General features: G+C 35.3%; 1 protein-coding gene and 3 pseudogenes across 1 annotated transcript; all 4 read left to right on the plus strand.

Annotated features, from left to right (window-relative positions):
- The first annotated feature begins 1,118 nt into the window (after window positions 1-1,118).
- Window positions 1,119-1,797, plus strand: LOC125200418 (dirigent protein 21 pseudogene; annotated as a pseudogene).
- Window positions 1,798-4,372: 2,575 nt separating this feature from the next.
- Window positions 4,373-5,036, plus strand: LOC125202177 (dirigent protein 11 pseudogene; annotated as a pseudogene).
- Window positions 5,037-9,249: 4,213 nt separating this feature from the next.
- Window positions 9,250-10,008, plus strand: LOC125202447 (dirigent protein 21 pseudogene; annotated as a pseudogene).
- Window positions 10,009-15,340: 5,332 nt separating this feature from the next.
- LOC125199896 (7-deoxyloganetin glucosyltransferase-like) lies at window positions 15,341-18,234 on the plus strand. Its single transcript, XM_048097751.2, has 2 exons — window positions 15,341-15,960; window positions 17,166-18,234. Exons 1-2 carry the CDS (start codon window positions 15,459-15,461, stop codon window positions 18,089-18,091), a joined length of 1,428 nt encoding a protein of 475 aa, XP_047953708.1. The 5' UTR covers window positions 15,341-15,458; the 3' UTR covers window positions 18,092-18,234.
- Window positions 18,235-23,221: the final 4,987 nt, after the last annotated feature.

Raw genomic sequence — 23,221 nt, forward strand, 5'->3', positions numbered from 1 at the left:
GAAAATCACATTTTAGGTGTCACTTTTTTTTCTATTTTGCCCCTGAGGCCATTAAGGGGATTACAAATTAGGTGTTTTAACTTACAATGTAAAAGACTGATATACCCTTAATGGCCTCATGGGCAAAATGGTAAAAGTGGCACTTAAAATATGATTATTCATTGTCTTAACCCTAAATGTGATTATTTAAACATTTGCTACCAAAAATGTGCTTAGCTCATATTCTGGGTACCGTTTTTATTATTCATTCTTTATTATGAAATCAACATATAAAAGTAGAATCTACATCCCATTAACTTTTAATACCACTTTATTTTTGCAAAGTTAAATAGTTTTTTAAATCTGGAACTGAGCAAAAATAGAACATCTATTGACAGACGGAACGGAAGAGTAAATAACAAGGCTAAATATAATCTTATTGAAAGCGTTTTCTCATGTGTGGCCTTGCGAGGAAGGTCAGTATTACTGTAATTGAACATATTTGATATAAAATGGATATAATTTAGGATTCAAAATGATATAGTTAATCGTCCATTTCCGGAATATTTCTTCGACACTGAATATTGAATGTTTATAACGTCGTCGTATTTTACTATTCTCTTTTCCTCTTTCATTTATAACTCAATATATACTCTGCCCTAGCAAGTCTTGCCTTTATTAGGATACTTTTTTTCCGGACTTCTTCTCTAACTAAACAAAAGAAAGATGAGTAAGTAGAGTAAAAATGAGGTCAGTAGAGGGACCAACCGACTACTTCAAAATCATTCTATCATGATCGTTCATTCTTGTAAAACCCTAAATTTCTTCTAGTAGTAATATACTCCCTCGTCCCACAACTTTGTCCCATTTTACCATTTTTGTCCTGTCTCACAAAGTTTGTACCACTTGAAATCTACCATAAATAGACATTAAATACACTTCTCAATCTCCTCAATGTGGAACTTTATTCCACTATATACCTAATTCGTTTAATACAGAATCAAACAATTTCTTAAAATCCGCGCCGGATCAAATTGGGACAAACTTTATGGGACGGAGGAGAGAGTAATTCTTGTATATATATATATATACATATATAATCACACCCTTACTCAACACCTCCAACTCTCTCACTTCAATCTTCCAAGATGAAGAATCTACCAATAGCTCTTATGCTAATAATCTCCTCCCTCCTCGCCGCCGCGGCCGCCGCCCCGGCCCTGGCCCCTTGGGTCCAAACCCTCACCAAGGGGAACAAAAAAATCACAAAGCTCCATTTCTACGTCCACAACCACGAGTCCGGCCCCAACACCACCGTGTACCGCGTCGCGGCCGCCTCCATCACCTCCACTTCCCCCACCACTTTCGGCCGAGTCAACGTCTTGGACGACCTCGTCACGGCCGGGCCAGACATCAACACCGAGCCGGTCGCCCGCGTCCAGGGCGTGGTGGCCTACTCCGACCTCCACACCGTGGCCATCGCCATGACCGTCAACTTTTACATAACCGCGGGAGAGTTTAACAAGAGCACGCTCTGCGTGTCCGTCCGCCTTCCGTTGACCGAGCGGCTGCGGGAGATACCGGTGATCGGAGGCACCGGCGCCTTCCGCCTTGCTCGTGGATATGCCGTTAGCACTCCTTATTCATTTGATTTTGCGACGGCTAATTCTGTTCTCGAGTATACGATTTATGTGATCACTCGCTCGAACGAGATAGTTTGGACGGGCTTTTGAATGCAAAAATTTATTATTATTATTATGGTCCTTTGTAAAATAAATAAAATGTTTTTTTTCCATTTACGTGATTTTATGCGAGAAATCGGAAGTTACAATAGTTGGAAACTTGTTATTTAAAGATTCTGGTATCGAAATGAATGTACGAATACGTTTAGTGTATCTCATCTCTATCAATTGGTGCAAAATGAGAATCATAACTTTCTCTACAATTTCATACTCCCTCCATCCCACGTTACTTGAGACGTTTCTTTTCGGCACGAGATTTAAGAAAGTTGTATTTAGTGAGTTCAGTAAAGTAAATGAGTGAATAAAGTAAGAGAAAAAAAAAAGAGAGAAGAGTAAAAGAAATAATAAAGTAGATGTGATCATATGTTTTGTTTTTAGCTAAAAACAGAAATGACTCAAGTAATTTGGGACAACCCAAAATGTAATACGACTCAAGTAACTTGGGACAGATGGAGTACATGATACTCACTTTGAGTTGGCTCGGATTTTAAGAAATGTACATAGAAAATGGATTGAAAAAGTTAGTGTACCGCAGAATTTGGCATGGGTTCGAGATGAAAGCACCTGTTGAGATAACTAGATTTTAACCCGAAACAATTCAACTATTATAAAAGAAAGATGGTGTTGGAGATATATTTAGGGTTTCATTTCTCATGACATCCTAAAGAAACAAAGTCCAAAGAGTATTTGTACTTAATCACATAAGACTCTCTTAAAATGGACCGTGAAAGAATCGGCAAAGAATACCCAAAAAGGAGATTATAATTTACTCGACTCTATTACTATAATTAATGAAATACAGTACTAAAATAAATAACAAGTCTAAACACAATTATGAAAGCGTGGGTTTCTCATGTGTGGGCAAATAAATCCGATGCTGAAATCGGCTATTTTAATTAAAATTAAATGTGAAAATACAAATTACAAATCCGAGGTTGGGATTAACAAGGAGTTAGCCCGAAAAGCATTTGCAAAACAATACAACATGAAGATGTGGAGGAGCGGAGAACAACGATTTTGAAGAAATAATTAGAGTTTTATTTCAAGACATCCTAAAGAAACAAAGAGTCACTACAAGAAAAAAGAAGTCTAAGGACACTTTTTTGTTTCTCGTTTCATATTGAGAGATTCTCCGGTGAGAGCGGCGGCAGGGGAGCCTCCATGAGAGGGGACGTTCTACGCGACAGGGGATCCGGCGCAGAAAATAGGAGAATCGAGTGGATTGTTAATCTGAGATTAGAGATGCGATTGTGTTTGTTTATTATTGCCTTTGTATTTAGAGACGCATCTATTGCGTCCTTAACTAAAATGATTAGAGACGCAATTATATTATATGTCCCTACTTTAGGGATGCAATTTTGTTGCGTCTCAAATTTAAACTCTCCTTTAAAACTTTACGACGCAACTGATTTCGTCTCTAATTTAGCGCCCTTATAATACATATTTGTTGTAGTGAGTATTCGACTCTCTCAATATGAAACGAGAAAGAAACGTCAAAGAATACCACAAAAGAGTTTGTAATTTACTCAACTTTATTGCCTTATCTAAGGAAATATAATACTATAAAATCATGAAATAAATACTTAAAGAGACAGCACACGAATGTGGACACACAACATATCACAATTCAGTGCTTCACACAATGCCCTCCTTTTCCCTTTTCATTTCATTTTGCTTTCTCATAACCTTGTTGAGATTTTTAATGGTTTTTCTATAGCTGCAATCCTTTCGACATAATGTAACATAACGTCAACATAATGTCAACAAAGCGTAAAATTTTAAGATTTTGATGTCAACACAATACCAACACGGTGTTAACATTTTTTGTTGATGTTATTTTATCATCTGTTAACATTTTCTAACAGTCCAGATCATAGTTTGGAGTTTGTACAATATTTAGAGTCACTGGCGGACACACATTATGGTGGGGAGGGCTTAAGCCCTTCCCCAATTTTTTTTTTTTACTTTTTTAGTTATAAAATCTTATAATTTTGTTAATAATTTGTGTGAATTAATGTGTAAAAGCCCCTACTAAAATAGAAAAGTATAAGAAAATTATTATCCCATACAAAATTTGAATATATAGCCCCTACTCTAATAAATTTCTGCGTCCGCCACTGTTTAGAGTTAGCATTTGATTACATCCCTAGAGCATTATGACGCATCTTAATCTCGTGTTGCCACGTGGCATGAAACATGCAATATTGTAAACACAAAAATGCAGTATATATTTGTGAAGCCGTAGATGGATTTCTGCAAATTGCATTTTAGTTATTGGCAAATTGGATTTTATATTGTTAACTTTGCATTTTAACTATATATAAATTGTCTACAATGTAAAATAAACCATATATAAATGCAATCCGTTTATATATAAAATGCAAATTAAACTGTTTATTTCTAAAATGCACGACTCAACAATAAATAATGCAATTTGTCTATAACTAAAATGCAATCTGCTGAAATCTATTTATAACTTCTACAAATGTATATTGCATTTTAGTGTTTACAATATTACATATTTCGTGTCACGTGGCATTACACGATTTGGATGTACATTGTAAGTTATAAATCAGTTAGCATATTAGTATATCATAATCCCTATATATATTACTTGCATAATCACCCTTACTCAACACCTCCAACTCTCCCACTCCAATCTTCCAAAGATGAAGAAACTAACAACATCTCTTATGTTGACAATCTCCTACCTCCTCCTCCTCACCGCCGCCACCCCCGCCCCGGGCCCGTGGGTCCAAACCCTCACCAAAGGCAACAAAAAAATCACAAAGCTCCATTTCTACGTCCACAACCTCGAACTCGGCCCCAACGCCACCGTGTACCGCGTTGCGACCGCCTCCATCACCTCCACCTCCCCCACCAGCTTCGGCCAGGTCAACGTCTTCGACGACCGCGTCACGGCCGAGCCCGACATCAAATCTGAGCAAGTCGCCCGGGCGCAGGGCACGTCCGCCTACGCCGACCTCCAAGCCGGGGCCATTGCCATGACCGCAAACTTTTACATAACGTCGGGAGAGTTCAACGGGAGCACGTTGGTCATTGCCGGCCGAAATCCGCTGCTGGAACCGACGAGGGAGCTCCCGGTGATCGGAGGCACGGGCGCCTTTCGGCTCGCTCGGGGATACGCCGTTGTTGGAATTTATTTGTATGATAAAGCCGCGCGTTATTCTGTTCTCGAGTATACTGTTTATGTGATCTCACGTAGACATATGTTGTGTGTATGATTTTATTATTGTTATTGTTAATATTATTATTATTAGACATCTTTGTATAATAAATTAAGGGGTTTCGACATTTCTACGATGTTATGGGAAAAATCGAAAGTTAATAGTAATAAAGTTAGGGACTTGTTATTTGACTGTTATCGTATTTTTTATTTTAATTTTTTACTTTCTAAAAGTTTTAGAGAAGAAGAGAGAAAGATGATCTGAGATAAAGTGATTGAAAATGTAAAATAGAAAATATCATTTTCAGGTATTCAAACTACAAGAAAATATAATTTTCAATACTCAAGAGAGATAGAGAAAATATCATATTCAATACCTAGATATAAAGTCCAAAAATGCCCTCCATGCGTTGGGACCTTGGGGGCATTTTTGGTGTAAAATATGATGAATAGTGGAAAAGTACTATAAATAAGATTACATCTTAGTTTAGGGACATATTTTTAAAGTACATGTACCGTTTGCGTGCAAAACGCATAGTTCAAGGACCATTAGCATAATTTACTCTAAAACTAATACTCTATATAAGTGGAACATAGAGTCCACTAACTTATTCAACCCATTTTTCTTTACATTTCTTAAAATCCGTGTTCGTACCAAATGTGACTCCTATCGTGGGACAAAGATAGTACTATAATACTACCTCCATTCCTGAAAGTTTGTCCTATTTTTTCCATTTCCGTCCGTCCCCCAAAGTTTGTCTCATTTCACTTTTTACCATTTTTGGTAGTGGATTACATATTCCACTAACTCATTTCTACTCACATTTTATTATAGAACTAAATATATAAGTAGGACCCACAGTCCACTGACTTTTTCAACTCATTTTCTACTCCCTCCGTCCCACTTTAGCAGTTCCATTGACTTTTCTGCCCTCTTTTTGTAAAAATGATTAAAAAATAGTTAAAGAGGAGAAATGGTAAATTAAGAGAGAGGATAATATAGAGAAGAATCTTATCTATATTATTGTCTCTCTAACTTTACCATTTCTCGACTTTAACTATTTTTTATCATTTTTACAAAAAGATGGCAGAAAAGTCAATGAGACTGCTAAAGTGGGACGGAGGGAGTATTATATTTTTTAGAACTCGTGCTGGATCAAAGTGGGATAATATTTGGGAGACGGAGGTAGTAATAATATACTCTTTCTTTTACTAAATTTTTAATCAACTTTTTTTATATTTCTTAAAACACATGCTTGAGTTAAAGTGAGACAAATAATGGGGAAAGAGCTTATATTGATTATAGGGCATGTTTTGTTGTTCCCCTTGTCCGCCGTAAGTGTACGTAGAAAATGTTAGAATTCACGCCTTGTTTCAATGCATGAATTCCATGCACCCAACGTGTTTGTTCATATGACTGAATGTCTTTTAAATCCTTCGTCTATCTCCTTCCTTTGATTATTCATCTTCATAAGCTTCTGTTTTTGAAGAAAAGTGTCGCCATTTTTCGGTTTCGTGTACGGTGTTCCCCAACTGTTGGATAAAATGTCCAAGTAACATCTTATATTTTGATTAAATGTTTGATTTTGGGTTAACCAAATTGTTTCGCCTCTTCATGAGTTTCAAGATTTCGAAACTTATACGCTTGTTTGTGTTTCAACCGATTTACTGAGGAAATGACGAAGGGAATTTTACGCTTATTTGTCGGATTATGTTTCTCTGACTGTATGACTTCCACCTGTTCGATGAAAATCCTCAACGAACTGCTACATTTTCTCCAGAAATTACTCCAAATCTCGTTTGATTTTGGGTGTAGATTCTTTTTTATTTGTCGGAATTTCAGTTCATCTTTCCATATTTTATGCTTAAATTGTGTTTTCAAAACAACAAAGTTGGAAATTTTCCGTAAATTTTGTGATTTTTGGCACTGTTTATTGAATGCTTTGGTTTCGATTTTCTTTCACATGCCGCTAATGGGCTGTGTCCGAGTTGGGCTATGCTGATTTAGTTATTTGGGCCTTCTTTTCCTTGAATTGGGCCATTTTGTTAAAGGGCTTTATTCATTGAAAAACAATTTGGATGAGGTTCTTGTACATTAATATTGAAGTAATAAATGTGATGATCCTTTGATCATTTTGGACTTTAAGCCTATCCATAAGAATAATTGATAGAAAATTATTATTAAAGTACTTTGATTAATGTGATATGATAAATGGAACTTCGGACGGTGAGAACATTTTAATTGCATGAATTTAATAACTGTGATTAATACTTCTAAACTTATGACACTTAAGGCAACACTAATAATAATAATCTAACGTGGTGTTAGGTTTCAAAGATAAAATAATACTCCTTTCGTTCCACGTTAATTGAGTTATTTTATTTTTTGCACTTGTTTTAAAAAAATAATAATAAATAGTTAAAATGGAGAAAAAATAAAGTAAGAGAGAATAATGTAGATAAGAGTCTTATCTACATTATTCTCTCTCTTACATTACTATTTCGTTACTTTAACTATATATTATCGTTTTTCTAAAACGAGTACAGAAAAAGAAATAACTCAACTATCGCGCGCGGAACGGAGGGAGTACCAAGATACAATCTAGGATTAAGTTGTGAGATTATTTTAGTCATAGGAGGTTAGCTATGGCTAATTATCTCATGATTATCCATCTAGGATTGGGTTGCAGGGTTTAATCTCATGAACCAAACACACTACAAATTTAATCTCGGATACGATCTTGCAAACCGAACACCCCTAAAGCACTTAATCATGATTTTTCTTTTGTCGGATTAATAATAGTGTTTGATGATAAGTAAGGGGAGAGAGAATAATGACAAGAAATGTTGTGACAGAATAGATTAATTGTGTAATCAAGACAAACGTAAAGAGTTCACCAACGTTGTGTTGGCTACGTCCACACGCAGGAAACTGAGGACAGATTGTATTCAGATTGATTTCGGATTATAGAGTTTCTGTGTCATACTTCTATATAAATATGCTATATAAATATGCGCACAGACGATGGGATAGGCCCAATAAGACAATTAGGGCCTAAACAGTAACATAACATCCGTTTGGCTAGCCGCAAACTATATACATTCAAGATATATTAACAGTAAAAATATAAAAATACACATTAAATAAATAAAAAAATTTCGAAAGGACAAAAATGATTTAAGAGACTTCTCTTTTGCAGAAGTACAAAAATTCCCACTGCATAAAAAATACCAAAAAATTCCGACGTGCAAACTTCTTCTCCTTTTAAGTATAGTTTCTAGGAATATACAGCTAAGGTCTATGAGCTCAAACATTAAGTCTAAATTAATTTAAGGATGTTACATATTGTTTAATCTGATCAACATTGACTTCTTTAAATTATTTTCCAAGTAGTATTTTAGATATATTATAATAAAAAGTCAGATCTATAACGTGGTAGCGAGTTATTTTTAAAAAATATATAAGCATAACGTAATCAGTCATCTAAAATAAAATTTAAGAAAAGCTTAATTAGTTTGAAAATATAATTTTATGAGGTACGATGTTTCAATTATTACAATTGATTCAACGATAATGCAGTAATGTGCATTAGTTTTTATGAGGTGACACATACATGTAGTATAAAACATCGTCGTTTTCGTTAATAATACTAAAATGAATAAATAAGCAAATTAATAATAATAATAATAATAATAATAATAATAATAATAATAATAATAATAATAACAACAATAATAATAAATCATTTCAGTAAAACAACGTCAACGTCATTTTGATCATCGGCAAAAGAAGTTGTTTTGATCATCACCAAACAACTCCGTTTTGCTCACCTGGTGTTTTAATCACATTAGAAATTTCGGTCGCTAGATCACCACCACTTTCACCCGATATTCAACAGTGGGACAACTAAGTAAAATTAAATTTCCAGATTATTTCTAATATCATAAAATGACCAGAATTTGATCAAATTTTATAACTAATGATGTACTTACAATGTACTCCATCCGTCCACCAATAAATGTCTCATTAGTTATTTTACTTTTTTGCCAATGGACTCATTTTCCACCAACTTTATTTCACTCGCATTACAATATAAAACTAATATATAAAAGCAGTTCCACCAACATTTTATACACATTTTCTACTATATTTTCTTCAAACTCGTGCCCGATCAAAACTGGCCATGGACAGAGGGAGTAATATACTTCCAACTTGTCACAAGTGGAACTTCAAATTGGATCTACAAACTACTTCAAAACAAATCCATCACAATAATAATTATTCCTAACAAAACCCTAAATTCCCAACACAATCCTTTTATAAATACAAACACACAATCACCCTCATCCAACACCTCCCCCAAGATGAAGAATCTCACCATAGCCCTAATGCTGATAGCCACCACCTCCCTCCTCCTCCTCCTCCCCACCGCACGCGCCACCGGCGCGTGGGTCGAAACCATCACCAAAGGCCACAAAAAACTAACAAAATTCCACTTCTACGTCCACGACCCGGGCGCGGGCCCCAACGCCACACTGTTCCGGGTCGCGAACGCCTCCATCACCGACACCTCCCCCACGGTCTTCGGCCAGGTCATGGTCTTCGACGACCGGGTCACGGCCGACCCTGACATCAAATCGGCCCAGGTCGCCCGGGCCCAGGGCACGGCCGCCTCGGCCGACCTCCAAAACCTGGCCGTCGCACTCACCATGAACTTCCACATCACCTCGGGGGAGTACAACGGAAGCACGGTCTGCATTGCGGGCCGGAACCCGTTGCTCGCCCCGTCCAGGGAGGTGCCGGTGATCGGGGGCACCGGCGCCTTCCGTTTCGCTAGGGGATATGCGATTACGAGCACTTATTCGATGGATTTGCCTGCGAGTTATATTGTTCTTGAATATACGATTTATGTGATCACTTCTGATCATGAGATTGTGTGGCCGAGCACTTGAATTGAATAAATGTGTGTTGTTGTGACATCTTATTTATGTGTTGTTTGTGTTTTTATGCAAAGTTTTAATTATTGTTTTTATGATTGTAAGAAACCGTTTATGTTATGAATAAAAGGTTTTCACCGTTTGGATGGTGTTTATTGTTTACTAAGGAATTATGTTATGCATATTGTTAAGTTTGAATTTTTTTTATATATGAATGAAAGCTCAAAATCACATGTAAAATGAGTGAGCAAGTCGAGATACAAATCGGTCAACAATGTAAACAATCCAAGGTAGCGAAAGGAAGCAGAACCAAGAAAAAACACAAAAAAATAAAGACGTGAGCAAAACAAAACCGGTCTAACATGATACCAGCAAATCAAAAGGCAAGAGTATAAGGAAGAGTCATCTTAGTAACAACCATTAAGTAGTGATGGTTTGTCGATTTTTTCGGGACATCTTTTTACTATAATTGGGCGACTCCTCGTGCACTTGGCTCGGTAGAAATGGGAGATTCGAACATAAAGCTTTATACAATGATCCCAATCTCTAAAGAATAAGTTTCTTCTCCATATATATCAATTTGGTTCCGTCTTTTAAGAAATCGCCTTGTTTCACAACCATCAAATGGAGCAAGAAATAACATAGAACAACGAAGTCCAAATCTTCTTACCAGACTTAAGAAAAAGTGTGTTCGACCAAGAGAAAAAACAGAATACTGGATCATCCATATACAAGCATAAGGAAATATAATAGTACTAACTAATTGTCCAAATACCCTCTCTAATTTGCAGTGCAAAAAAAAAAACCAATACATAATTAATAAAATTTGCAGCCGTGACTTTAATAAGAATAATACTACTAATTAATTTGAAAAATCAAACTACATGTGTTTGTATTACAGTACTACTTTTTTGAATCCATCACTTTGCCACAATTTTATGGGCAAGTTAGAGAAGGTCTATTTAATTTTGACTGTAACGGCCCAATATTTATTATTTACTTTGAAGCCAATTTGGGCCATATGCAATATTGTAATGTAACGAAAATAAAATCAATTAAAAAAAATTAAAATTATTTTGAATAATACGTAGATGAATATATTTATGAATTATGCAGTGGCAGGTTCTGAATTAACTTGTTTGAAAAATAGTTACACTCGTTTTTCTATTACCTCAATAAACCTCAACTTATATACTCCCTTCATCTTTAAAAAATAGATAAATGTATTAAGAGATAACTTGTTTGAAAAATAGTTACACTCCTTTTTCTATTACCTCAATAAACCTTAACTTATATACTCCCTCTATCTTTAAGAAATAGATAAATGTATAAATAGTAAGAGAGAGATGGGAACAAATAAGAGAGAGAAGGGGAGAGGAAAAAATAGTGAAAAAAATGTTAGTGGATTTGAAGACTAAATGGAGTATCTTTCTTCAAAATTGCATGTGTATAATAGGTTACTCGACATAATTTAAGATATCAAAATCCAAGTAAAAAAATAAAAATTCACTTTAATGAATGGACTGACTATATAAAAATTGTCCACGTTCATTAGTTTTGGTAGGACATATTTAAATATATAATAAATAATTCATAATCATATAATAATTTGTAAATTACGATGTGAACGATAGTTTGTAATCCATTATTAAAATAAAATAATTAAATGTGCATTAAAGGACAGTATTATTATTCTGTCCCAATATTCCTCTTTTACCATGATTTTTTTTCGATTGAATATTTATTTTGGTCATAAAGAGAATGAAATAAAATGTACAAGCCCTTATACAAAATTAATTTGTGAATCCATAACGTAAAGTCATACTCCCTCCGTCCCATGTTACTTGCACTTTTACTTTTCGGCACGTCACAAACTCCTTACACTATTTATAGTTTAAGTTAGAATTAATGCATTTAATTAATATGTTAGTTTAAGTTAAGAGATCCTTTATTAAGTGACGTCTCATTACACTTAAAATTCTAATTTAATTACACTAAAAAATCAATATTAAATTTACGGCCTAAAATGAAAAGTGCGAGTAACATGGGATGAATGGAGTATTAATCTAAGGCTAAAAATTTCAATGTTTCCATTCAAGCAATAGATATGAGGCACCATAGTCACCAAGGACAAATTAGTACTAGTATTCGTCCCTGAAAAGTATAAACGTTTGATTCAATATGATTTTTAATGTATAATTAATAAAATAAATAAAAAGAGATAAGTAGTAATATTAGTGAAGCGTGAATTTCATATTATTAATAGTGTAGTGCAATAGTATAAGAGCACTCCCAATGGAGTTCCCTAAAAACTCCCTTATTTCTCCCTAACTCCTGCCACATCAGCGCCACATCAGCACCAAAATTTATCCCCAGTTTTTAGCCAAGTGCTACATTGGTTTCTCCCTTATTTCTCCCTTATTTCTCCCTAACTCAACATTTCATTTTTACATCATTATTTTTTATATTATTTAATTTTCCCTACAAATGTATTTAATAAATAGACTAATAATGAACAATTCATCGTTGTATTAATCATTGGAAAATATAATACAACGAGAAAAAAAAAACTACAAATAAAAAACGCAAATAAACAAAGATTTAAAAAAAAAAAATCTAAGACGGAGGGGCCGGAGGGGCGTCGGGATCGAGCCCCAGCGTACTCTGCAGGTGTTGGATGCATTTCCAGAGGGCCGCCTTTTCTTCAGGGGTCCCGCCGCCGGTGAAGTACAGCGTGTACATCTGGGTCAGATTGGCGACATTGCTCGAATAAGTGGCTTTTTCTAAGTCGATGACGGATTCCGACGCGACTTCCGACGTTGCGCCCTTCCCCTTCCGCCTCCCCTTCGCCTTCTTCACTCCCTCCGGGCGCTCGTGCGGACCATCCCCACTCAAGTCGATGTGGGCCGCGCTCCCCTCGCTCTCCGAAACGCTAAGTCGCGAGCGCACCGATTTCCCGTGCAGCGCGTCGTGCATTCCCGTCCGGAATTTGGGGAGATCCTTCAGCTTATCGTAGATGTTCCAATACTTGAAGCCCTTCGTCGACAAGTACTGGCTACTATACATCCGGATGGCCTCATCTCGGACCATGTGCTCGTTCTGGCCACTCGTCATGTGAGTCATCAAGTTAGAATAAATACCGTTGAAGTGCCCGCAGTCCCTCATGAGGCGCTCCCAATGCCGACGGATCGCCTCGCTGCCATGGTCCTTCATTGAGGCAGTCTTGTGGCTCCTGTACTTCGCGGCAATCCGCTCCCAGAATATGATCTCAGTCTGGTAGTTGCTGCGCTCCGCGTCCTGTGACGTGTCCGCCCAGCAGTCGGCTATCAGCTCGGACTCTTGCAGAGTGTAAGTAGTCCTTACCCGCTTCGGCCTCTCATCGGAACCCGTATCAGTCGCAGCCGACGACGCCGGCGCCTTCCCCCTCCCGCTCCTAGAAGGCGGCTCGGTGGGCGTTTCTTCCACCTCGAAGTCCTCCGCGCTCAGTGTCGCGGCCTGAGATTCTTGGTCGCCTGGGGTTGATCCGGGGGTGTCGAACTGGGGCCGATACACATCGTCGGCTGGAAAGGGCATTCTGCCGGCAGAGTTGAAGTACGGAGAAAGTCTCCGCGCCGGAGGAGTCTGCAAAGGAGACGGACCCCCGTATGGAAGTTGGCCGGGAGGAGAACCCATCGCCAACAACGACTGCATCCACTGCTCGTTTGCTTCATCCGTGTTGGGAATTTGTGAACTCGACTCTTTCCCCTTACCCTTATCCTTACCCGATCGGGAACTTTTCTTCCAAAAGCTCATAATTTTGATGAAAATTGAAGATTGGGAGAAGAGATTGAAAATGGAGAGAATGAAGATTGTGGGTGATGAATGGAGGAAGTGGAGGAAATATTTATAGGGGTGGAATGTAAAATAGCCGTTGGGTTCAAAAAAAAAAAAAAAAAATTTTAATTATCGCCGATTATCGCCGAGCGTCGCCACAGTGGCCGGCGATCGCTCGGCGATAATCCGGCGTTAGAACGCCACTCGGCGAAGCAACGGCAACATTATCGCCGAATTATCGCCGACTTCGCCACAATGGCCGGCGATAATTCGGCGATAACCGGCGATTTATCGCCGAGAATTCGCCACCTCCATTGGGAATGCTCTAAGTTGTAAAAAATAATATTTATGGATAATGGGTTTGTTTAACTGTTCTAAATTTAGAAGGTGTGTATTTTTTAAAACCAGACTAATAAGGAAATAATTCATACGGGTTTAGGAGGGATGGATGATATCTTATTATATTGAGCACGTGGTTCCCCAACTATATCACTTGTCATGTAGTACTTCAATTCTTAATGAGCAGGTCCAATTATAACGTGCCACTCTCGTGTCCTTGTGTTTTAAGCAAGTTGAGATTGATAAAGTTTCGTTCTAAAAACAAAATAAATCTCGAACACATATACGAATGAATTTTTGATAATTTAAATAGGAAACATATCCAATTTATATAGAAGGCATAAAAATGCTTGGACCCATTCGAATATTTATCATTTATGTTTATGTGTACACATACGTGTGACATAGGGAATTATTTTTTCACGTCCATATTTTACCCAATATTTTTTCGAAAAATTACATCCACAATTTTTTGTTTTGTATTTTCTGAATAATCGCGTGGTCCTTACAAAATATTTATTTATATCCGTACCAAATAATTAAGTTATTTCAAGAAGATAAATTAAACACACTTTAAGAGCATAAATGACACCATAACGTTTTAATATAATTGTGATATTTAGAAATTCCTTAAATTTTGCAAATTAATGAGTTTCTCAGTTATTTTCACCATGCAATTATACTTGATTTTTTTTTCAATTGGCAATATTTTCTAATCTGAGAAACAACATTTTTTAAATATCATTATGGGATAGGAAGAAAATTTATCAAAATCTACTCTCAGTGCCTCAAGCTACAAGTTAACTTCTGAAAATTTGTCTAATGCTATCTTTTTAGAGAATAGTTTCTTGATAAAAACAATTCTTCTCATTTCTTTTCTTATAGTAATATACACCTAAATACATGGAGTGCCTTTTTGTCAATGCCAGTACAATAATTTATGAAATTGCGCATTAATGGGCGGTTGAGCTTGAGCCATATATTTATGCCTCAATAATGTCGAGTAGGCAAACAAAATTAAAGGAATATTAAAAATATTATTTCGATTTTCATTCTTGTCAACCTATATATCATTTACATGCCTATAAAAATTCCAAACACAAATTAAAGGACATATTGACTAACGTAACGCGTGTAAATGATACTAGTACTTAATACAAAATTTATTTCTCTTCTTATTTGAATTACATAAATTAAATGAAATCTCCCCTATTTTTTGACTTCCCATTAAATAATTATAGAAAATCAATATGAAGCTGAAAATCACAATTTTGCTGCCTATAAATAACAACAATATTATTGCCACAAATGCATCACTTCCTCATTCTCAAACACAAACAACTTCCCTCTTCTTCATTTGTTTTTTTTGAGTGATCACCTCAGAATCTGTCTTTTGGTTTGAGCTTTTTCTCGATCGAAAAAAAATACATTATATTTTAATTTAATATAAATCCGCAACCATGGGCGCACGGAAACCGCATGCAATCTGCATCCCATTTCCGGCCCAGGGCCACATAAACCCGATGCTCAAACTCGCGAAGCTCCTCCACCACGACGGCTTCCACATCACCTTCGTCAACACCGACTACAACCACCGCCGCCTCCTGAAGGCCCGCGGGGCCGGCGCCCTGGACGACCTCCCGGGGTTCCGGTTCGAGACAATCCCCGACGGCCTCCCGCCCTCGGAGATCACGGACGCGACCCAGGATGTACCGTCCCTATGCGAGTCCACCACCACCACTTGCTTGGAGCCCTTCAAGAAGCTCATTACCCGGCTCAACGAGGCCGGGGACGCTCCTCCCGTCTCCTGCATCGTCTCCGATGGAGTCATGAGCTTCACCACCGAGGCCGCGGCCGAGCTCGGCCTCCCCGAGGTTTTGTTCTGGACCACAAGCGCCGTTGGATTCTACGCTTACACCCAATTTGGAAAGATCATTGAAATGGGCTATGCACCACTCAAAGGTACATATATATTTACAACTTTATATATACTAATTTCACCTCTATTTTATGCTATATTTATAAAATAAAAAAAATAAAAAAAGGTACTCCTTTCTTCCCACTCGCAGCATTACATTTTTTCTCACTACGAATTTTATGTTCTCTTAGTGTGATAAATGGAAAGAGAACAAAAAAAAAAAAGAGATAAAATAAATCAGATAGTCCTTCCACTTATAAAAATGTGGTGGAATGGAAAACTGAGACATTTTTGTTCATAAAATTTCATCCATAGATTGGATGGCTGTGATAATATTAGTCAACCTACATTATTAGACTAAATATCTACATTATTAGCTGAGCTAATTAAAATCTATATTATTAGACTAAAAAACTACATTATTAGCTGAGCTACATTATTAGACTAAAAATCTCATTATTGGATTACGCTTGACATTAATCTAACTGTTAAATAACAAGATCCAATAGACCTATAAGTGTTTTGTGTTTTTCATACATTTAGAGTAAAATATGAATACATCCCTATTGCCATATTTATAAAATTGTGTGAATATTTTGTTAGAATCACTTAAATGTTTGGTTTTTATTTATTTGTTTGAATTGAAGTTCTTGGTGCTACTAATTTTGCACGTGTTCCTAATATTTTCATGTGAATGATGGTCCAGTGATTAATTGTGAAGTCGTATAAGCAGATGAGTAATAAATAAGGATGTTCAACGTTTACCAAACTTATGTGTATATTCTAAACTGTGATTATATAAACTATTACCATAATAGTAATACATAAATAATTCTAAAAAAAAGAAGGCACATATAGGATGACGAATTTTTTGGCCATAGAATATATTGAGAAAATTAACTAAGTGATACTTACTATAATGGTTTATTTGTAGAAATTAAAAGCAAAAGTTAACGAATTCTTTGAACTAATTCAACAACTTGTATACTTGATGTTGACATTACCTACACCAAAAGTTAAATAAATTTGGATTCACTAAAGCGGTGGTCGTAATTTTTATTCATTTCAATGTTTTATAAAATTATTTTTGTCATATATAATTCAGATAATTAATAGTACTTTGGATTAAATTTTGTACTACTACATTTTTTTTCTTTTTCAAAACAATTACTATAATCCTTTTTTTAGAAAAAATTAAAATAAATCAATATATCTTCGCGTCGGCTCATTTCAAATTTTCAACACACAGACCCGAGCGATTTAACCAACGGATACCTCGACACGGTGGTTGAAGGAATTCCGGCGTTGAAGGGCATACGCCTGCGAGACATCCCGAGCTTCATCCGCACGATGAACCTCGACGATTTCATGATCAAATTCGTCTTTTCCGAGACCGGGCGCGCCCAACGCGCCAATGCAATCATACTACACACATTCGAGGCCCTCGAGCAAGTTGCTCTCGACGCGCTCTCCGCATTCCTCCCGCCCATATACGCGGTCGGACCGCTCCATCTTTTAGAAGCCGAGTTAACCGGTTCCCAATTGGACCGGCTCGGTTCAAACTTATGGAAGGAAGAACCGGAGTGTCTCAATTGGCTTGATTCCCAAGAACCCGGTTCGGTCGTCTATGTAAATTTCGGGAGCATAACCGTGATGACTCCGGGTCAACTCACCGAGTTTGCATGGGGCCTCGCGAACAGCGACGTCCCCTTCTTGTGGATCATCCGCCCCGATCTCGTCTCCGGGGAAAACGCGGTGCTGGCACCGGAGTTTCTGGAGGTGATAAAGGGGCGGGGCCAGATGGCGAGCTGGTGCCCCCAGGAGAAAGTCCTGGGGCACCAGGCTATTGGAGGGTTTCTGACGCATAGTGGATGGAATTCGACTATTGAGAGTATGGCCAGCGGAGTCCCAATGATCTGTTGGCCATTTTTCGCGGAGCAGCAGACCAATTGTTGGTACTGCTGCTCACACTGGGGGGTGGGGATGGAGATTGATAGTGATGTGAAGAGGGATGGGGTGGAGAAGCAAGTGAGGAGTTTGATGGTTGGGGAGGAGGGGAAGGAGATGAGGAGGCGGTCGGCGGAATGGAAGAATCTTGCGGAGGAGGCGGCTAAGGGCTCGTCGCGGCAGAATCTGCATAAAATCATTGATGAAGTGATGTTGGGTAAGGTTTAGATTTTATTGCACGACGGTTTAATTGACGAACTATTATTGATTCTCTTTTAAAAAAAAGAAAAAAAAAAAAGTGGAGGTGTGTGATTGAAAAATTGAATTTCTTGTTTAATTTTGAATTTAATGAACATTATTGTTCTGATAAATTCATAATTTGGCTGTGATGTAATATTTCTTTTCAGCTTGATCTTATTGTTACATAAATGTTAGTTATGTTTCGTTATCTTAATTTCTATCACAAAAATAGTATGGAGTTGTATATTGTATTTGGGCTGGGGTGAGGTGATATGGGTAGAGATTTTGCAGCCCAAATTCTATATTATGAAGCCAATTTTTGGCACGTTTAGAATTTTTTATATTTTTGTTTTTGGCCTGTTTAGCATTCAATATATTTATTTATATTCACTTTTTATTGTGTAACTGAGAATTATTTTTAGCTATTCACCATATAAAGATAACCAAAGTTTGAGATCTGGGTTGATATTGTTGTTTTTTGCTAGTTATTCTATTATGCATGTAGTGTGCGTTACCTATATTTTACAGAATAAGGGCCAACGCAGAAAAAAATATCGATAGAGGCTATAATTTTTAAATTTTATTTCAAAGTACATATTTAATTGATTTAGATAATTTGTAAGACTTTTATATATATATATATAAAGTTTAATAGTACATAAAATACTGCATAAAAATAATAACGTCAGTAGTAATTTTTAGAGTTAGGAATTAAGTGTATAAAATAAACCAAATAAGGGTAAAACGTTGAAATATTATTCTCGGTCACAAAATAATGGTCACAAATATGTGGAAATATTATAAATATTATTCTCGGTTCAACAGGGGAAATTGCATCACCAATTAGAAATACTGAATTTGGAAGGTAATTTGTTTGAAAGGAAACGCATGATTTAATAGTGGGCGACACAATGATTTGATGAAGCTTTATCCATAGAAACTTAGAATTCGAATTCAAACTCAAAGAATAGTTGGTTGATAGAAGCATAATTACACAGATAATCATAATATATTGGCCAAATCCACTCATTGTGCCAAACTAATCAATTACTATACTTAGACATTTATGCATAATACATTCTTTTTTATTCATATAACTTGGAACTCAATAAGTGGATTTTTATGTTACACACATTTTATCTATTGCATATCCTACTTTGACAATAAAAGAGATTCACAATTAAAGTCAATAAATAAGACTTTGTTTTTATTTAATGTACGCATCACATTTTTTAAATCAAAATTCGTTGTATATTCACTTGGTCTGCGAACAGATGTTTTATTTTTAGCATCTCGAGTTTTAACTAAAAAATATGAAGGAATATTGGTTGAAAGTGAACCTTGTGTCTGTATAATACTCCATCCGTCCCACTTTAGCAGTTCCGTTGACTTTTCTGCACTAATTTTATGAAAATGATAATAAATAGTTAAAGTGGAGATATAGTAAAATTAGAGAGAATAAAGTAGAGAAGAGTCTTCTCTACTTTATTCTCTCTCTTACTTTACCATTTTCCACTTTAACTATTTATTATCATTTTTACAAAACGAGTGCAGAAAAGTCAACGGGACTGCTAGAGTGGGACAGAGGGAGTACTAATTTTATAATATAATATGAACATAACAAGTCAATAAAATATGATTTCAACTTATATCTTAGTAGTACTCCGTATGATAAAAGTTTAATGAGAACATAATGGCACACAAAGTAAAATGGTAAAATGAAACATGTATTACCAAACATAAGGAGTAAGTAATACATAAAAATTAGAACTCTATCTATCCAACCATAAGCGAGTCATTTTTCTTTTTGAGATGTCTCATCATAAGTGAGTCCTTTTTTTAGGTAAAAAATTGTGTCTCTTACTTTATTTGTCCACCTATTTTATTAATTCTTTTCACCCTTCACTAAAAAAAAAGGGGTTGTTTGCGACCAAAATATTTGCTAGCACAGGGCTGTTCTCGCAAGTTACTAAATATTTCCGAGAACAATTGCGAGCATAAATGGAAATGAGGGTGTTAGCAAATGACTGCATTTTTTGTAGTGCTTATATTTTTTTCTCTCTCTTTCTCTCCACTTTAACTCTTTGAATATATTAATCTCTTAAATCTCATGTGCAAAAGAAGTGGCTCGCTGATGGCGGGACGAAGTGAGTAATAATTATGAATCATACATCGATGAGTATATCAACAATGCTCATCGCAGATGAATTTTTCGATAAACGATTAGCTCCCACAGGCCAGAGGACAAGCGTGCCAGTTCATAGATGAACAATAAAAACAGGAAGATGATCCGTTAGCTGGCAGTGTAAGGTGAGGATAATAATGAATAAACATTCATCCACAACAATATTACCTATTTAATACAGTACTAGTTTTTTTTTAGTTTATACGAAAATTTATAATACTACTTTCTCCTTCCGCCCTGACTAAGATGGCATATTTCTTATTCAATTCGGGATTTTAGGAAAAGTTGATTAATGTGTTTAATTGGAAAGAAAAAGAGAGGGCGTAGGTATTAAATAGAGTGAGAAAGAGAGTTGAACATTTTGTTGGAGTGAGAAAAATTAAAGTAGTTGAGTATATATTAACTGGAGAGATAAAATTAACAAAAATAGGATTGCATCAATTTGATTGAGACAAATCAAAAAGGAAAGTGTGTCATATTAGTTGGGACGGAGGAAGTACTATTTTTAATGTACTTATGTCTGGGCCCACTTATAGCCCCATATTGTTTTGGATAATTTTAATTAATACTATTCTCTCAGTCTATTTACTCCAGGTGTTTAATGGGCTGAAAAGCCCAAATAAGTAAGATTGCTTATTATTAAAAAATTAAACAATTTAAGCATAAATAAGAGAGTCAATATTTATAAAAAAAATAAAAAAAAAATAAGAGAATCAATATTTATGTCCTGCTGTAAAATAAGTTCACGTCAAAACTTCCTGATTATAGTCGTTGTAGTGTTCAACTATTGAATATTAATTTTTAATATACAAATTGAATGATTACTTAATGTATTTTAATTCGTCTTAACTCCACAATTATTTCGTATACCTACTATATTTATACAATAATTCGCATATATTTTTAATTATAAAAGTAATTTGATATAGATGCCTTTGTATTGTTATGTGATGGTTTGCGATTGTTACTAAACGTCAGATCATATGATAATATGTTCGGACCACTAAATTTTTAGTCGATTAAGTGGATCAAAACTGATCATTGGGTGGTAGAGTGGTGAAAAACACTTATTTTTTCTTCTATATTTTGGATCTTATCTTTATAAAACTACACTATGCTACTAACGTAATGTGTGATGTCGATTTACTTCTCTTTTTTGTGTTTGTCCATTATTTTTCCTTTGTGATATAGTTTAGACTCAATGTTTGATTTTGTCTATTTGGTAGTATTACCTTTTTGTTATACTAGTATGATTTGTTCTTGCTCGTCATTTTCATGGCTGGAGAGTTTATACCTGATTGAAAAAACGTAATTGGTGACACACAAATCCACTGTTTTATAATGCAATCAATCAATAAAACGACGCCGTGACAGATGGGAAACTCATTCACAAAGTTGGACGAATCTTATAAAGTGGACAGCTCAACTTAAGTAATGATATTTACATAACATATCCTATGTTGTATATTAAACTAATTGACAGTTTACTTTTAATAAAAACAAATAAGAATTTCTTTTAACTTTTTGTTTGACAAGTTTGACTGTTTGGGAATTCCAAGAAAAGTCAGCCAATTAGACAAAACATTTCTAGTCAAAATTGCAAATTGAATCTCAATCAGACTACTTTATTCATGGTATTATTTATAATATAATAATATGAAAATACATTGCCGAATATTTTTCTAAAAATTGATATTGAAAGTTCAAATTTGTTTTCATTATGGAATTTATAAATTATAAATATACAATGAATATATTGTATAATTTTATCCTGTGATTCAATTTCCAGTGATTGGGTATGCTGACTAAATAACATTTGTGTAATTACACATAAAAAAACTAAATTATATACGAACTTAGGTGAAATACATTGTCTTGTGGGATATTTTCATTTTGTGGATAAACAAATAATTTTAATAAAGCTATTATTAGTTTACTATAATTTGGCAATTGGCATGTGTTGGGTAAAATTATGAAAAAAACAGTCATTTTTTTATATATATCTAAAGGTTTGTGTTAAAATGACAACACCTCTTAAAATGACATCATGACACTACATATCCAGCAATATTATAAACGTTACACAACAATCTATAGATTGTTGTATAGCGGGTTGAATATTGCTGGCCGAGAAAAAATTGATATATACATTGTTGTATATATACATGTATATACAACATGACCGAGATTTTTACACTTGAGCATTTTTTTTATTGCCACATGGCAGCTTATTATTCGTCTACGTGTACAAATGATTGGCCAGAAATAGTGGTATGATATTATTTTAATATGTGTTGTCATCTTAACGTACCCCTATATCTAAATTTATAAATATATATATATACACACACGTACATATGTGTGGGTGGGAAGCCTTTCTTATCTTGGCACCTTTTGACGAACTATCAATTCTCACTTTGATTTTTTATCATCAAATCACACAAGAAAATAGTAAATTAAATATGTTTTTTTGTAATTTTAATCATTATCATAATATATATACATGTATACATATAACTAATATATTATCAAGACATAGATTCAACAAGTAGTCAAATACACAAAAAAAAGTGAAAATAATATCGCAATTATACTCTCAGTTTTTAAAATGGGACACTTATTAAGAAATAAAGATAAATAAAACATTTATTTAAAACACAGGGAATAATAAACGACCTTGTCGATAACTGTTTTTGTGACATTGTTTTTGGCTGTTAGGGCAGTTATCTAAGTGTACAATCTTATGATTGTAACGTGAGTTCATGTGCCTCTACTTATATCTTAATTATCTGTCCTACAAAAGTTGTTAAATTTCTTTATTCTCCAACCACATTTTTTTATTCAATTTTAATACCTGTAAAAATCGATATTAATAATTAGTGGTGTTAGTTTATTTTGGAGTTAGTTCCCTTTTAACAAATACAGTGTGTATT

Source organism: Salvia hispanica, chromosome 2 (genome assembly GCF_029641045.1).
Source record: "Salvia hispanica isolate PSC_SH4W2 chromosome 2, Shi_PSC_v1, whole genome shotgun sequence".
In the NCBI taxonomy this organism is placed as follows: Eukaryota; Viridiplantae; Streptophyta; class Magnoliopsida; order Lamiales; family Lamiaceae; genus Salvia; species Salvia hispanica.

Coding starts and splice junctions, on each gene's coding strand:
- LOC125199896 (XM_048097751.2), top strand. CDS start 15,459: ATGGGCGCACGGAAACCGCATGCAATCTGCATCCCATTTCCGGCCCAG. Junction 15,961..17,165: donor GGGCTATGCACCACTCAAAG/GTACATATATAT, acceptor TTCAACACACAG/ACCCGAGCGATTTAACCAAC.